The sequence below is a fragment of the Clupea harengus genome, chromosome 22 (assembly GCF_900700415.2).
Source record: "Clupea harengus chromosome 22, Ch_v2.0.2, whole genome shotgun sequence".
In the NCBI taxonomy this organism is placed as follows: Eukaryota; Metazoa; Chordata; class Actinopteri; order Clupeiformes; family Clupeidae; genus Clupea; species Clupea harengus.
In genome coordinates this window covers 4,760,616-4,777,777 of record NC_045173.1, presented here as the reverse complement: position 1 = coordinate 4,777,777, position 17,162 = coordinate 4,760,616, and the positions used below count along the sequence as shown (strand labels likewise).

Sequence of the window (17,162 nt, the reverse complement as noted above, 5' to 3'; positions counted from 1 at the left end):
TGATCCGTTGAACCACTGAATTTTTTTTTACTACATATGCTGGTACATAGACGTTTTCATTTTTTGCTCCTACAAGTTCTAAACGCTCTAAAGCATGCATTTGTATTAAGTGCAATTATCAAATGCTTTCAGATGTAGCAGATGACAATGTTTGTGCTGTCAACAATGACGAGAACAATTACAGCTAATGACAGACTACAATAACTGGAAATCTTGATACAATTTTATGTCTGGCAAGAGTTATTGGAAGATGGATTGGCTTATTGAGTGCTTGAACAAGTGTCTGACTCATTTTCAGCTGATAGGGGTTGGAAAAGGAAGCAGAGCCTGATGAGGTCCTTTCTGTTGGGTTGTGTTTGAAGTTTTGAAGCCCAAGTAACACTTGCATAATACCAATAAGCAAGTATTGATTTGATTCTGTTTGCAATTATGTGCTCAGTTTCATAGATGTCTCAAAAAAGACATTGTATCACCAATCTGTGCCAGCATTTTAAAGACTTGACTTTACGGGATCCTAGCAATAGTGAACAGGTGTTTACAGTTTAATCCTTGTAATGCTTGCAAGCTGCTATCATGCAGATCTGATGGTTAAATATGACGGTTAGAAAATGAAATCACACCGGATCTCCCGATGTTCTCTTTTCCCTCTCGTGTGTCTGTTCCCCTGCGGCGGGCTCACAGTCCAGGGTCGAGACAGTGGGCTTCACTCCCTGTCAGGCACCGCCACCGTCCTGTGTTCTGTTCTGGATGAGAACGATAACGAGCCGGAGTTCACGCAGCCCTCAGTGCACATCAGCATCCCAGAGAACCTCCCTCCCGGAGTGGTCCACACGGCCCAGGCCTCCGACCCCGACAGCGGCCTGAACGGCTCCATCACATACTCACTTCACCACGGTGGGTGGCTCACAATTGCATTTGGAAGACTAATCCTAACTCATTTCATGCTAATATCATATTTCCCCCTGTTTTTGACATTGCATATTTTTATCATCTCTGTATAGACTTTACTCTCCCTGTTCATTGTATTTTTGTGTAATCTCCAACCATTACTATACTGTGATTTATCTGTTACTTTCCATTTCATGTGAAGATGCCACTGGTGGTTTTGAGATCAATCCAACCACCGGAGCTGTGAGTATAGTACAGGCCCTGGACAGGGAGGAGCATGAGAATTACACCCTGCTCATCACTGCCACAGACCAGGGTCCCACTGCCCGAAGCTCCACCACCCAGCTCCTCATCACACTGCTGGATGAGAATGACCACAGTCCAGCCTTCACCCGCAAGAGCTACCGCGCCACCGTCAGCGAGGCTCTTCCCGTGGGCTCAGAGGTCCTCCGTCTGATCGCGCGGGACCCTGACCTGGGCCCCAACGGCGAGGTGACCTTCTCTCTGGCCGAGGACTCTCTGGGGGCCTTCTCAGTGGACTCCTCCACAGGGGTGGTCCGCACCAGCAGGCCGCTGGACCGCGAGACGCGCTCGCAGTACAGTTTCCGCGCCGTGGCAACGGACGGTTGCAGCCAGGGACCTCGCAGCTCAGTCGCCATGGTGACCGTGCAGGTCGAGGACGTCAACGACAACCCGCCTGCCTGCCTCAGTGAGCCCATCCGCGGGTCGGTCACAGCGGGGACGGCCAAGGGGAAGACTGTGGCCGTAGTTGTGGCTGAGGATCCAGATCAGGGATCTAATGGCACAGTCGTGTTTAGCTTGACGGAGGGAGGTGAAGGAGAGGACAGCGGGGGAGGAGGAGCGTTTGAAATTGGGAGGTCCTCTGGGGAGGTGCGGCTCATGACCCCGCTCCCTGATGGAGCCTCTGGAACGAGGGTGCTGCGTGTGCAGGCTGCAGATCAGGGCCAACCCCCTCTCACCTCCACCTGCCTGGTGCTCCTGCATCTGAACGCAGAAGAGGATGGGCTCCGCTTCACCCAACCCATCTATGAGGTGGCCATTCCTGAGGACAGCAAAACTGGTAATACCCTGCAGTCTTTAGTTGAAATGCAGATTAATGCATAAATGCAGAATTTAGCTATTTACTGGTTGCTGTAAAATCAGTGGTGTAATTGTACAAAACACAACAATAACAATGGGCCTCATTCTCAAACGCAGTAAGAAGAATTTAAGAAAGAAATTTCTTCTGAACTCCACTTCCGGTGTTTTAGGAACAAATTTGGCATTCATGAAAGTTTTCTCATCTGGGATTTGTTCTGAACTTCAGAAGAATTTCAGAATGCGAAATAGCAGTCGTAAATTTTCTTAAATGCAATTCCTCAAAAAAACACAAGATGACCCACGGGGCCGCTCCGTGTTAGAAGTGTTAAGGGCTGAATTTGTGAGAAATCGTTGGTGATTGCGTTCACATCAACTCTACAGACATCCTCGGATTTAAATAATTATAATAATAATAAGTACGAGAATATTTGTATCATTAACAATTACGTTTCACATTTATAGTCATGATTTTTACGAGGCATCGTGATGTCATAAAATAAATAAAAGCACTACACGACACGAACACTGCATATGTAAGTGAATAAATAAATAAGCACTAAACTCAATTGCGTTGATATAGCCATAGTGGAATAGAATGGACACATCTACATCCTGCAACAGTACCTCTGCACCGGTGAAGTTAGATCTGCGTTTACTCGACCGGTGCCCGCTTTCAGCTTTGACATGACTCGCTTTCGAGTTGCTTTCACGTGGATTCGGTCGATTCCGACTGCACACGTCACTACTGTTGCGTGCCCTTATAAGGAGCTGGCAGGGCGTGTATGTATGCAAATCCAGGTGCACGAGAACGCGCTTTCAATTTAAGAAACCTCATTCGAGCGAGCACAGCTGAGAACACTTCGGCTGCGTAAGAACACATTTTCAGGCGTTCATGAATCTGGCGGTAATCTTTTTCTTACGTTGGTTTTCCGAAGTCCGTAAGAAACATTTCAGAAAAAAATTCAGAATATGTTCGAGAATGAGGCCCACTGTGCTTATAACTACTGAGTTTTAGTGGACCTGGCTGGTGTGTTGTTTTGTTCAGGTTCCTGGGTGGCGAATGTGGTGGCCCACGATGAGAATCCAGATGGAGGAGCCATAATCTATAGCATCTTCAATGGCAATGAGAATGAGGCCTTTGTCATAAATCCTCTCACAGGTAAAAACACTATACAGTCTTAACTCTCTCCCCCCACCCCCCGGTCCCTCTCTCTCTCCCTCTCTCTGTCTCTGTCTCTGTCTCTGCCTGCCAGTCTGTCTCTCATGTTGTTACCCCTAAACGTCACTTGCAAAACATCCACCCACCATTTCCATGCTCTGTCGTGGGTAATAGCAGGACTTAACCATCCTTCAGATCACTTTCCCAAAAAGGCATTTTTTCCTTCACTAGTAATTAGCATAGAAAGCCTGACCAAATCCCTTTGGACGGCTTGCGTTCCAGGCATCTTAAAAGCCGCAGCTTGTGACAGGGAGAGGTCACTGTCAGCCTGTCCAGCTGCCATCTTTGAGAGCTTTGGGTTCTGAGGGGTATTATTCTCTAGCAAACATGGCAGGCTCTTGCCAACTAGGACCTTCCATTGATGTTTTTTTTCAATACACTCAAGATGTCAATACGCTAATTTGCCATAAACATTTGAAATTCCGCTGCTTGGAAATAACAGTTATAACTTATAACTGTTAATGCCTTTTTACATTTTTGTTTCATTTTTTTGGGGTGGAGACAGACCAGCCCAAAATGCTTGTGCACAATGTACATGTAATATAACTTGACCCTATCAGCAGGTATTACAAGTTTCCACGAGAGTACACGTAATGCATGCAGAATACCGTATGTATTTCAACCTGAGTATCCCTGTCCTGTCTATCCTGTCCTGAGTATCACTGTCCTGTCTATCCTGTCCTGAGTATCACTGTCCTGTCTATCCTGTCCTGTCTCTTTTGTGGGATTGCTGTAAACTACAAGAGTGCAGTCAGGGGGCATAAATGAAACTCTCAACCAAAAGTTTAAAGAGAGTTCAAAGTTCAAAGACTTTTTCCTGAGAATCGAAGGACCTCTATAGAAATATTGGTGCTGTTTGTAAGGCATCAGTGAACTGTCTTATTCAAAACGGTGTCATAAATTGACTGATTTCATCAATACTGTTCTTATTGCAGGTGATATAACAGTGAAGGACCAGAGTTGCCTTGATTATGAGAATGACAAGAGAGTTTATCTGGTGGTGCTGGCAGAAAACGGCCAGCAGACCACCTATGCTCGGGTTACTGTCAATCTCCAGGATGTGAACGACAACATGCCCACATTCAAACAGACATATTACAGAACGGCAGTCTGGGAAGGCCAAATCCATAACACATATGTCATGCAGGTAAGAACAGTGAAGATCACCACGCGTTCATATGTATGGACTCGACTCGAGTAAATAATGCACTGTCCATTGGATTAAAATAGGGCTTTCACAGTGGAGCTATCTGAGATGTGCCCTCTCTGTACAATATGTCATCATAGTAATTCATGCAGACTTCAGAATTAAATTAACCCTTGTCTAAATAAGTACCAAAGCTATGATGGAGAATGTGACCAAGGCTGTCTGGGGCTGGAGTGAGTCCGTAAGAGCGAGAGCGATATTAAATGTCATGTGGTGAGAGATGTGCCTGGTCACTGTCCAGCCTCAGAGAGATAATATGTGAAGACACATTCAGTAATGCATATGATGCAGGCTGTTCCATTGCAATCTGCCATGTGTTATAGGCATTTGCCACTGATGCTGATAGCGGTGTGAACGGGCAACTTGACTATTCCATTGTGTCCGGAAACCACAATGATGCGTTCATCATCGACTCAATGAGGGGAATTCTGGCTACTAACACAGTCCTGGACCGGGAGATCGTCTCATCTTACAAGTATGCCTAACCTCCATACCAACAAACCACATTGTTAAGGAACTGGAAACCATACAGTCATTTATTTCACCCATGTCACTCCGTTTTTATAGACATCAGAGCAGCAAATCCATAAGCCACCCAAATGTGCTGCCATCTATGCTTGGTCATTACGTCTGGAGCCTTTTCATCTTGTTTATGAGTCAATATAACAGAATCACACCCAAATCTTATGCCCGATAAAAGTGGTGCTTTTGTTTTTTTAATGAACATGATGTATTAGTAATAGTGACACATTGCAACTGAATGAGGGTCCTCTAAAAGGCTTGTATGAGATTGAACACCAGCCCGTGGAGCAAACACATATGTGCATATCTGCCTGGTCCGGGCCTTTTGGCAGGCTCAGACCTAGTTTGGCCCTTTTGGCAGGCTCAGACCCAGTTTGGCCCTTTTGGCCGGCTCAGACCTAGTTTGGGCCTTTTGGCAGGCTCAGACCTAGTTTGGCCCTTTTGGCCGGCTCAGACCTAGTTTGGGCCTTTTGGCAGGCTCAGACCTAGTTTGGCCCTTTTGGCAGGCTCAGACTGAGGTATTTTAGAGGCTCCCAGTGTAAGCTTGTGTCTGATTGAATATGGTGTTTGTGTTGTAAGCTTGTGTCTGATTGAGTATGGTGTTTGTGTTGTAAGCTTGTGTCTGATTGAATATGGTGTTTGTGTTGTAAGCTTGTGTCTGATTGAGTATGGTGTTTGTGTTGTAAGCTTGTGTCTGATTGAGTATGGTGTTTGTGTTGTAAGCTTGTGTCTGATTGAATATGGTGTTTGTGTTGTAAGCTTGTGTCTGATTGAATATGGTGTTTGTGTTGTAAGCTTGTGTCTGATTGAGTATGGTGTTTGTGTTGTAAGCTTGTGTCTGATTGAGTATGGTGTTTGTGTTGTAAGCTTGTGTCTGATTGAGTATGGTGTTTGTGTTGTAAGCTTGTGTCTGATTGAGTATGGTGTTTGTGTTGTAAGCTTGTGTCTGATTGAGTATGGTGTTTGTGTTGTAAGCTTGTGTCTGATTGAGTATGGTGTTTGTGTTGTAAGCTTGTGTCTGATTGAGTATGGTGTTTGTGTTGTAAGCTTGTGTCTGATTGAATATGGTGTTTGTGTTGTAAGCTTGTGTCTGATTGAGTATGGTGTTTGTGTTGTAAGCTTGTGTCTGATTGAATATGGTGTTTGTGTTGTAAGCTTGTGTCTGATTGAATATGGTGTTTGTGTTGTAAGCTTGTGTCTGATTGAGTATGGTGTTTGTGTTGTAAGCTTGTGTCTGATTGAGTATGGTGTTTGTGTTGTAAGCTTGTGTCTGATTGAGTATGGTGTTTGTGTTGTAAGCTTGTGTCTGATTGAGTATGGTGTTTGTGTTGTAAGCTTGTGTCTGATTGAGTATGGTGTTTGTGTTGTAAGCTTGTGTCTGATTGAGTATGGTGTTTGTGTTGTAAGCTTGTGTCTGATTGAGTATGGTGTTTGTGTTGTAAGCTTGTGTCTGATTGAGTATGGTGTTTGTGTTGTAAGCTTGTGTCTGATTGAGTATGGTGTTTGTGTTGTAAGCTTGTGTCTGATTGAGTATGGTGTTTGTGTTGTAAGCTTGTGTCTGATTGAGTATGGTGTTTGTGTTGTAAGCTTGTGTCTGATTGAGTATGGTGTTTGTGTTGACTGCAGGTTGGTGCTGCAGGCGGTGGACAGGGGCAGCCCCCCTCTCACGGGCACCAGCACAGTGAGGGTTCAGGTGGTGGACGTGAACGACAACAGCCCTGCCATCCCACCCATGGAGCCAGTGGTGATCGCTGAGAGTGAGAGCCCAGGCATCAGTCTCCACATCAGCAGTATAGTGCAGATATATGATTGTGGAGTCATTATGTAGCGTCTACTACATTTGAATGCAGTTGTGCGGTTATTGATGCCAGGTGTTCGTTCTCATAATGAGCATAAAGTCTTTACCTCCGATCTCCATGATCAAAGCATACGTTTAAATCAAGGTTTTTTCTTTTGTTCGTGTTTTGGGCAAATTTCCCAGTATGTGCTTAAGATAAAGAATTTACCAACAATAAATAGCTATAAAACTTTACTAATGATCATTCCAATTCACTGTAAAATCCATCACTTGAGAGAGTTTTTCGATGAATTATTGATTTGTTTTGTTGTTTGTCCCATCAGATCTGCCCCCAGGCTATGTTGTAACCCAGGTTACTGCCAACGACGTTGACCTTAGTTCCACTGTGACTTACCAGTTTTTGGGAGACGTTGCAACCAATGGGAGCTTTGCCATTGACCGCTACACTGGGATCATAACCCTGACTCGTACTCTTGATCATGAAGAGGGCACTGAGTACATCCTGAGTGTGCAGGCCTCAGACTCCATCCACCACACAGAGGCCAACATACAGGTCCATGTGCTAGACGTCAATGACAATGCTCCAATTTTCTCTCAGGAATCATATCAGGTACAGTCTAAGACATGGAGTGGACTCAATTGAATGACACGGATCTGTGTTTGTTACGTGTGTGCAGTACCACTCATTTCAATAGGAATAGGTCTGCTATTGGTGACAGTTAATTGGTAGTGAATGTGTTCAACTGGTATTTAACAAACAAAATGAAATTAGGAAGTAGTAGTCATAGTATATGCTTATATCTGCTTTCCCCCTTAAACTAACCTAGAAGTTAAAACGCAAGTATCTTAGCAGTAGGATTGTTTGACCACAGGATTCTTAACTGTCAGTGTAATGACAAATGTAACCAAGTTCAGTGATGTCTTTAGTTGTGATGTGAAACTTGGTGCTGATATTTGGCCTGTCATTTGTAGGTGACATTGCCAGAACTGACATCCTCCAATACGTTTGTCCTGGCGGTGTCTGCCACAGACAGAGACTCCGGTCTCAACGGAAAGATTTCCTACAGACTTCTGTCCTCTCCTCTGAAAGGTTTCTACATTGACACAAAAAATGGTAATGATTCCTTTTCCGTTGCCTAATTGTTTGAATGTAAAATTAACAACATATGCTAAATTTAGCTGCAAATTGTAATCATGAGTATTGTAAGGATGGCATGCAAGTATAAGTTCCTATCTTTGGTGTTTTTATATTTTTTAAAGAACTATACTAGAACTATAGAGGTAAAACACTGGTGTTTTTTAGTTCTTTGAGAAATACAGATACTTGTGTGTGTATAGATGAATATGAAAGTGAAGAAACATTTTGTGTTGCACATCTTCCTGCACGGTGGTATTTTTCTGAATCAGTCATTAGCAGCCTTGAAACGTTCACCTCTGTCTGTAATAAAAAGGCCTCTTTGGCCCTGCGTGTTGAGATATCATGGCACTCCCACCAGTGGACAGCTTTGATATATTGTACAGTTGTTGTCACTACACCGGCACCAAACACTCAGCCATCTCAGCAGAAAGTGAAAAATTAATTGCAAAGGGCCTTCCAAGGTTCACATCTGAAGCCTCTCACTGAGAGCTTCTCTTATTACTCTCCTTTTATTTTCTTGTATTTTCTCTGGCCTCCGCCGTCATTCCAGTTGCCCCGCGCCAAGGCGAGTAGCCAAAAGATAATCCATGCCCGGTTCTGTCAGGCTTTTAAAGAAGTATGCATATTAATTTTAATACCAGTAGTAGCCATCAGTCTGGTGTGTCTGCGTGTGCGGCTTGTGTTTCATGGATTCATATATCTGAGAGCTTCCGCAGTGCAGAAACCAAACCAAGCTGTGGCTGAGGGATTACAAGTGGAGGTGATGAATTGTAACTGATAACAAAAGATCTGTTGTGGAGTGATATCGCTGGTTATCTGTCTTTTATAAAAAATATTTTACGTAACGCAAACATCTCTTCGAAGACAGTACAAGATGGATTGAGGCCGACAGAACAAAGTCTTGGGTCCAGGGCATAGAAAGCTGTCGGCCATTTTCCTCAATGAAGCTTGATTTGCAACATCTGTTTGTTTTAGGGCCAAAACCAAATAGCTGAAAAAATGGGAACGCCATGTTTTGTGTTAGAGTGACAAATGGGAAGTGAAACTTGGACTAGAATCAACCGGAGAATTGAGCACTGAAAAGCCTTGTGTCGATAAAACTTAAATCTGCAATTAGACATTGCCTTGCTCTGTTCAATTAGCACATACTCTTGGGCTTATGTGCGTCCCTTATGAATGATGTGTGTCTTAATGAAATACAATACAGCAAGCACAAGATCCAAACCTAATACAGTATTCATTTTCAAATGATGGGTACTGGATTTTTCCAATTATATGGAAAAATACTACCTTTACAAGACCTCCCAGTTTCAGTTTTTAAAAGAAGCCACACATTTGAATGTAAATTGCTTATGAGAAATAAACTGTAAATAAACTGTATCTTGAAAAAATTAAAGATGCAGCCCACAATTTAGTTTTGGTTTTACGAAGTTGATATTTATGCTCAACAGACAATCAAATTATTGGCTGGGATTTTTTATGGCTCAGTCATGTTTGTTTCCCATTTACAGAGCCAGGGCTGTGTACAAACTGTTTTTTTTTCTCAAGCGCAAACACTGAATAGACAGCTAAGATGACCATGAGGAGCAATTACCTGAATGTGACAAAAAGTGTATGGGATTAGAATCTTGAACTGCACCTTTCACTTAATATATATGATCAATGGGGGTTCATTGTTTATCAAAAATTAAATAAATGTCTTTTTCTCTCTGCCTTCTAGGCTCTGTGTTTACGAACAAACCTTTGAAGTACGTGTCTAATGGCAACATGATCCAGCTCCTGGTTGAGGCCCGGGACAGTGGAGACCCCACCCTCTCTAGTGTGACCTCTGTGGATATACAGGTGCAGGATGCCAATGACCATGCCCCTTACTTCCTGCAAAACACCTATCAGGTGACATCACCTGAGGACACGCCCCTGGGCAGCACCCTCTTGACCCTTACAGCTGATGACGAGGACTATTCCGGAGAGAACACCTTCCTTGAGTACACCATTACTGGAGGCAATGAAGAGAGACGCTTTTGCATGGAGGTCATCACGGTTCATTTGGAGGATCAGCCGAGGACTGTGGCCCACTTGGTCCTTTGTGAGTCAGTGGACCGTGAGACCACAGAGGCTTACTCTCTGACCGTGACTGTGTCTGACAGGGGAGTGCCCCCACTCAATAGCTCAGCCACTGTGGCTGTGACCATCCTTGATGTAAACGACCACTCTCCTGTTTTTGGTAGCTCGGAGTACCATGCCCAGGTCCGTGAGAACAGTCTACCTGACACTGTTCTTGTTCAGGTGTTGGCTCATGACCCTGATCAGGGGGTTAATGGAATGGTCAAGTATGACATAATCTCTGGAAATAGTAGAGGTCATTTGAGGCTGGATCCCTTGAATGGGGTGTTAGAGGTCAACCATACTTTGGACTATGAGGAGGAGTCCAAATACACCTTGACCATACAGGCATCGGACGGAGGTCAAGGCAACAGAAGAGTTTCTTTTGCAGTCATTTTCATTTCTGTGCTGGATGAGAATGACAACTCGCCATACTTCAGCTATCCCACTGTAAACTGCTCTGTGCTAGAGAACCAGCCAGCCTTCACCCCAGTGTGCATGGTCCATGCGGTCGATCAGGACGCTGGGCCGTTTGGTAGGCTCACCTACTCCATCTTGTCCTCTTGCTTCATGGACTATGGTAGTGGTAACCCCGACAGGAAGGAGGCCTTCGCCATTGACCCTCTGACTGGAGACATCTACACCAGGCAGACCTTTGATTACGAGAGGGAGAGCGAGTACTGTTTTGTTGTGGAGGCCAGAGACAAAGGTGATCAGCTGGCAACAGTCAGGGTGCAAGTAGACATTGAAGGGATGGATGAGTTCAGTCCAGTGTTCACCCAAAAGCAGTATCGCTTCCTCTTGCCGGAGAACTCTCGACTAGGACAGACTCTGGGCCAGATTGTGGCCATGGATCATGACGGGGGCTTAGATGGAGCTGTTGAGTACTCCCTGGTCGAACTATCTCCTTTCTTTAGTGTGAATAAAACAACAGGTGCCATCTATATTTCTGGCCCAGTGTACAGAAGGAGAGGTAGCTCTGCCACAGAAGGCATAGTTCAGCTTCGGGTGTTGGCCAGCAGTCCAAAGTTTGAGTCCAGGTTCAGCTCATGTGTGGTCACTGTAAACATCTCCAACTCAGCAGAGGCTCTTACAGGGATGTCTTTGAGTGTGCAGACGCTCAGCCTCAGCGCCACACTGACTATTTTCCTCCTGCTACTGATAAGCTTTGTTGCCCTTGTCCTGCGGTACAAGACCAAAGAAGCTGCACTCAAGAAAGCAGCCTCTATTGCCGCCAACCTGAACCACGGAACTGGCACATTTGGACGGAAGGGTAGATCCCATCAAAATGGTATAAACCTACATGAAATGCGATGCCAAATGCGCGCAAAGCTGGACATCTCCCACCCCTTGCAGATGTCTGACCCGAGTCTACGGGGATCAGCTGAGGGTGAGACTGCAGAGGACCAGGAGATCAAAATGATCAATCAGTACCCCTGCCGCCAGAGATCAGGGTCGGCCCTCAGCGACCAGGGATCCCAGGCGCTAGACTCGGGCCTCGCCAGGGATTCAGACCAGCTGTCCTGCCACTCAGAGGAAAGGGAGCCTCCTACTGTCAGCGCATCATTTCCTGTCAGTCTGGGGGCAGGTATGGCCAGCGCTGAGAGCCTTCATCATTTCAAGGAGGAGGGCGGCGGTGAGGGGATGTTGCCCCGTGTGCTAAATATTAGGGATTTGGAGGATAGGTGTTACATCCCTCTGAACGACAGTCAGGCAGCCGAGGGCTCGTTGGCATCACTGATCTGCCCGGAGGAGCAGCTGAGGGGCAGCTACAGCTGGGACTACCTGCTCGGCTGGGAACCCCGCTTCCAGCCCATGGCGTCCGTGTTCAGTGACATCGGTTCACTGCCCGACGAGGAGGCCATCAGCCACAGCTCAGCGTCGGAACTGGCTAGCCTGATGCGCCCGCCACCACTCATCACTGCAGTGGCACAGCCGGGCATACGGGCTGTTCCTCCGAGGATGCCTCATAAAATGGCAACCCTGGGGAGGCGACCATCTTACCCCAAATATGCCTACTCTCCACTGGGCCGCAACACAGGACTGACTCCCTCAGCCATGACGCCCAGTTTCTCCCCCTCTCTGTCCCTGCTCACCATGAGGACACCCAATGCCTCCCCGGTGGTCTCTGAGACGGGGCTGGGGGTACGCACCAGCACCCTACCTGGTAGTTTCATCTGTGAGGGGGAAATACAGGTCTAACCTTCTGGGAGCACATGTAATTGAGGGCAGTTTTAATCTGAAATGAAAATGGCTCATCTGAAAAAGATGTGTGTCTCTGTCTGGAATGTCACTTAGAAGTGCATTTTCAGTGGTGAAGTCATATTTTTATGTCAGATGTCTTGAAATAAGAAGGATGTTTAATGTTCATATATTGGACCAGATGATGTCCTAAATTGCAGAGATCCAAGGAGTCTATGAAATCTCTACATAGTTTATTTTATATGGAATTGTAGTTTTTATGTTACCAGTGTGCTTTACCAGGGTGTGCTTTGTGACTGTGATCACAGCAGGTCGGCACTGCCAAATGATGTCTATTATGTCTCTGATCGGATCTATTCTTAAGGAAATCCAGCTGAACGTCACGTGAACCTAAAAGGATAAAAACACCAATTGTACAACTAAGCTCAAACATTAAGGCCAGCTTCCCCTGTCTTTGATGACTGTTCCAGTATAGAGATATGATCTACTAAACACTCTCATTCATTCGTCTTGTCTATTTGGTCTAATCACTTCATCACTCACTTCCATTATGAAAAACAATACAGAGGTTAGACGGAGATCTGTCCAATATTGCATTGTGTGGTTCACCATCTCAAGGGAAATCACTTAACGTGAAATTCATGTGAAGAACCATCTGTAAACAGTATTATATTTATTTCAGTTTGAAGGATTCTACGGTCTCTCAAACAGCATCATGTCCGTGCCACAGCTGACTGCGCTTTCCTTGGATCTCATCAGAGGTGTATTTAGGCACCTTTTTCTTGTTGTATATATTGAATGAACCACTTTGAAACTCACACAAATCTCAAATTCATAATGCTTGAGTATCATAAAATTGCTGATCAAGAAACACTATGCAAGTTAAAAACAATGAGGGTAAATTTCTCTCTATAGAGTAATGGGTGAAGATTAGAATCTTTTTGCGGCTACCAGTCACCAAAGATATCTGCAGAAAGAACTTTTTTTGTGTCTTTCCCTCCCTGCTTGATTTATTTAGTTATGGACTAACAATAATAAACACACGAAACATACAAACACTACAATGTATGTATGTACCTGTACTTCAGTATATTGTTAACATAAACTTCATTTTGTGTCAGTTTCAGCAGTTTTGCAAAGCTGTGCTGTGAGATTTTTTTTTTTTTTTTTTTTGGAAACTTTTTGGCACTTTATTGTACAGTGAGTATTATCTGAAATTGATTTTTATATTGTTAATATTAATGTCAGTTTGATAAATGGTTAATTGTTTGCTAATCCTAAATTGATGATGGGATGAATTATGGTAAATGTGTTGGACACATAATTGTGATAATAAATGGATGATCTCAGTTTGGTTGTTATTCTTCACAATGGTCACCACTACAAAAATCATGTTGTTGGTGTGTATATTTAGTCAGCTGCTCAGGATTTTGGACTTTGTAAGCTATTGTCTGATATTAAATCATTATATTATATTATATTATATTAAATCAGATAAATGCTTAGAGTGCCTTCAGCCTCTGTGAAAACGTATAGATTTATAACCTCTTTAAACAAATTATTTCTTTGAGGGGTTGTTGAAAGTCACCACCATCATAGTAGTCATGACAACCCAAACAGTTCCACACCCCCGATAATTAAAGAATGTGTCTGTACCTGGTTATCAGTAGGCTTTTTTCAATTAGCAGAAACTTTGTCTTTAATGTTTCTTTGGAAAATAAGTCAGCAAAACATTTAGCTTCCCTCAACCCTTCTTCTGTTCCATCTCCCACACATCATGGACCCCTTTGTGGTGCCCTTTCAACTCTGATGGGTTCCTGATGCCAATCAATCGTTAAAATCATTCGCCAATCTGCTCCAAATTGCGGAGTGAAGGAGACTGCCTCCCCCGCACACACACACACACACACACTCACTGTGGTACAGAAATAAAATGTTGGGCAAGTTTTTCCAGAGCATTGATGTTGGTAGTGTCACTTGGTCTGCTGCTCTTTTGCCTCTTGCAGATGAGAAACATGTCACAGAATTAATTCCCATTTGAAACCATTGCAAAGTGGGTTAGAGGAGAATCCACAGTACAGCTCTGAATTAACAAGCTTTATCTGAACACTGGCCTCGGGTGTCCTATTATATATCAACCTGAGGTCTGGTGAGGCGTCCGCTCCTGAGGAGCTGTTTTAAAGCCCTGTTTTATTCCTCAAGACTGCTTTAAGCATTCTGGCAGAGAAGGAGCGGAAACATCGCGATGCAGTAAAAGGATATGACACAGTTTGGATGTCACACTGGTCAGTGTGTTTCAAATGGTCTGCCATAACACCTCATCTTGTCCTTAAGGACAGCAGTTGCGCTGCATTTTAAGGGCTTGGCCTGTCTGAAAGTACAGTGATGCAAGTGTCAAGTGAACACATCGCTGTGTGTTATACTGTCTTTTCAGGTGCAGTTGGCCTATCCAAGTGTCTATACTGGCAACAGCCTGTTCTCAGGCAGCCACTGTTTTGTGATAGTTTCCAGTACAATTTCCCCTGTATTCATCTGCTATAGAGTATTTTACAGTGGACTTGCCCTCCAGCAGAAAGATTCTTTTTAAATGTTTTATTAAGGTTCATAAATATCTTAAGTTAATGAATTGTGCTCTTGGTGATGGACACTACAGATCACATCATGTGTGATGCTGTTCATGCGCCACTGTCACAGCAGTGAACTAGTGTTCTGAGCAATCTGCTCCATCGACCCTGTGTTAAACCAGTCTTATGTGGTTCACATACCCTCAAATATTGTACTGCTTGGCGAGTCGTACAATATGGAATTTTGCTTTTAAGGGTTGAAAAGGGTTTTGAAAGGTTGGATTTGTATTTAATACAATTGAGACCAGAGATACACGATGCCTGTTCCATTATGGTTTTTTCTCTTTTTGAAACAATTCCAGGGCTCGTATTGCATGGGATGTTGAATGTTATAATGTACCAGTTACGGACAGGTCTGAAGGTTTCAGTATAATGAACTCTGATATCTCCCCCATTGCCCCCTGTGATGTAAGCAGTAAGCAAGTGTTTTTGCTTAAGGGGCATTAATATAAGATCAGGCTCCATTCAGTCTGGTGTTAATTCTTTTAACTTAGAGCAATCATTCTTTCATAACTGATTAATGTTTTGTGCATGAAGGGAGCTTTGACTAATTTCAGAAATTCATATTACATCATGTACTTTCAGTTAAGAGTTGGAAAGAAATATGTGTAAGTAAATATTGCCTTTTGTGGTAACATTTAACAAAAAAAGTCATCAATCCAGTATCATAAACTGTAACTTTTTTTCTAAATTAAGCTCTCTGTTTGACCAGATAAGGCCACGTTTCATTAAAACTGGCAAGGAAATCTAGTCATGTCATCTGCAAGGGAGGATCCCGAGAAACACTGTAATGAAAAATGATCACTTGCGCTGAGCGCTCACTGTAACTACTTTTTGAGAATACATGGAGTGTTACCTTAAGCAAAATGACATCTCATTTCCATGGGACATATTTCAGCCTGGATGTAGCTGTTTGGTCCACAGTAAAACTATCTCCAACCAGGCAGTCTTTTTTTAGTCTTGGAAGTCTTGGATTATTGTGTGTGTGTACGTGTGTGTGTGTGTGTGTGTGTGTGTGTGTGTGTGTGTGTGTGTGTGTGTGTGTACGTACGTGTGTGTGTGTGTGTGTGAGTGTGTGTACGTACGTGTGTGTGTGTGTGTGTGCATGAGAGAGAAGGACATCTGTATTCCCAGTCCTACTTTGCTAAATGTATGTAATATGTAGTATGTAATACCGCCTTCATACTCCGTCCTTCTGCACTGTTTCCCTTCACCCCATTTCAGGCTTCATGATACTTTATGACTCGAGGTTAAAGGCTGATTCGATGATACTTTATGACTCGAGGTTAAAGGCTGATTCGATGACTGTAAAACTGTCGTTGGAAAGCCGACAGTACAAGTGGAAGATATGTTACATGTATCTGTGTGTCACCTCATAACTGTACACAAATGTCCTCTAAGGCTGAAGCAGAAATACATTTACATTAAAACATTAAATCATTAAAACGTTGTATTCTAGACTATCAAGGCAACTGACTGGAATAGATGTTACCATATATTGCAAAGGATGAGAAGGATTTCAAATAACAGATATGTATGAAATACCTAGGATTTAATTTTTTTTCCAAAAAGTTTCCAAAATCTTCACAGAATGTACTTAATCTGTTCTGGGACAAAAGCTGTTTTAAACTTTGACAGTTCGTGTCAGCCAAGTGTTGAGTTAAATATCTCCAATGGCAGAAAAACCTCCCGAATGTAAAGAGAATGTTTTTGTTGGGTGCTGGATGTCCAGCATAACTTGAGAACTGTAAAGCTGCATCTGGGAATTGTTCATTCTTTTCAGATCTTCAAAATGTTCTGTCCATTATCTGCTCTCACATCTTTCATTTTGTAATAAAGCAAACAATCATTTTTTTGCCAAACTATTCATAGAATATTCCAGAAACCAAAAATTAAATTTGGTCTAATTACATAAACCTGTGCTCAGGTTGATTTTGGTTCAGAGTATTATTTAAAATGAAACTGTTGGAAGGTTACCTCAAGCTTCAGAGTAAATGCAAAGAAGTACAAACAAAATTGCATTCAACACATTTTATTTCAAGGCATATATTCTAGCAACTCACCACCCAGTAACGTGTGTTTATTACCTTATCACTTGTGTGAGTGAATGTTATAAAATAATTCCCAAAGTGTGATTTCATCTACTTGCCCTTGTTAAAGACTTCGGTCCGATTTATTTTTTGGGCGGCATAGAGGGATTGGCCTGTCTTCGGTGAGAGATCAATGGGTGGCTTGAGTGAACCTTATGTCATGATTTGAAAAATAAATATGAACATTACAGACCATATAAAATAAACAGTAACAGAGCAGGCTTCTTAGCGAGGGTTTTGTTTTTGTTTTCTGAGGACTGTAGAGCAGCC

At 43.4% G+C, this 17,162-nt stretch overlaps 1 protein-coding gene across 1 annotated transcript in view; it reads left to right on the top strand.

Annotated features, from left to right (window-relative positions):
• The window catches only part of dchs2 (dachsous cadherin-related 2), a 30,818-nt gene extending 17,291 nt beyond the window's left edge, over positions 1-13,527 (top strand). The window contains exons 12-20 of the mRNA XM_031559493.2: positions 682-894; positions 1,091-1,969; positions 3,035-3,148; positions 4,144-4,355; positions 4,739-4,890; positions 6,564-6,694; positions 7,059-7,345; positions 7,708-7,849; positions 9,594-13,527. Coding sequence (XP_031415353.1) covers positions 682-894; positions 1,091-1,969; positions 3,035-3,148; positions 4,144-4,355; positions 4,739-4,890; positions 6,564-6,694; positions 7,059-7,345; positions 7,708-7,849; positions 9,594-12,178 — 4,715 coding nt within the window. The 3' untranslated portion in view covers positions 12,179-13,527. The remainder of the gene's footprint in view (positions 1-681; positions 895-1,090; positions 1,970-3,034; positions 3,149-4,143; positions 4,356-4,738; positions 4,891-6,563; positions 6,695-7,058; positions 7,346-7,707; positions 7,850-9,593) is intronic.
• The last annotated feature ends 3,635 nt before the right edge of the window (positions 13,528-17,162 follow it).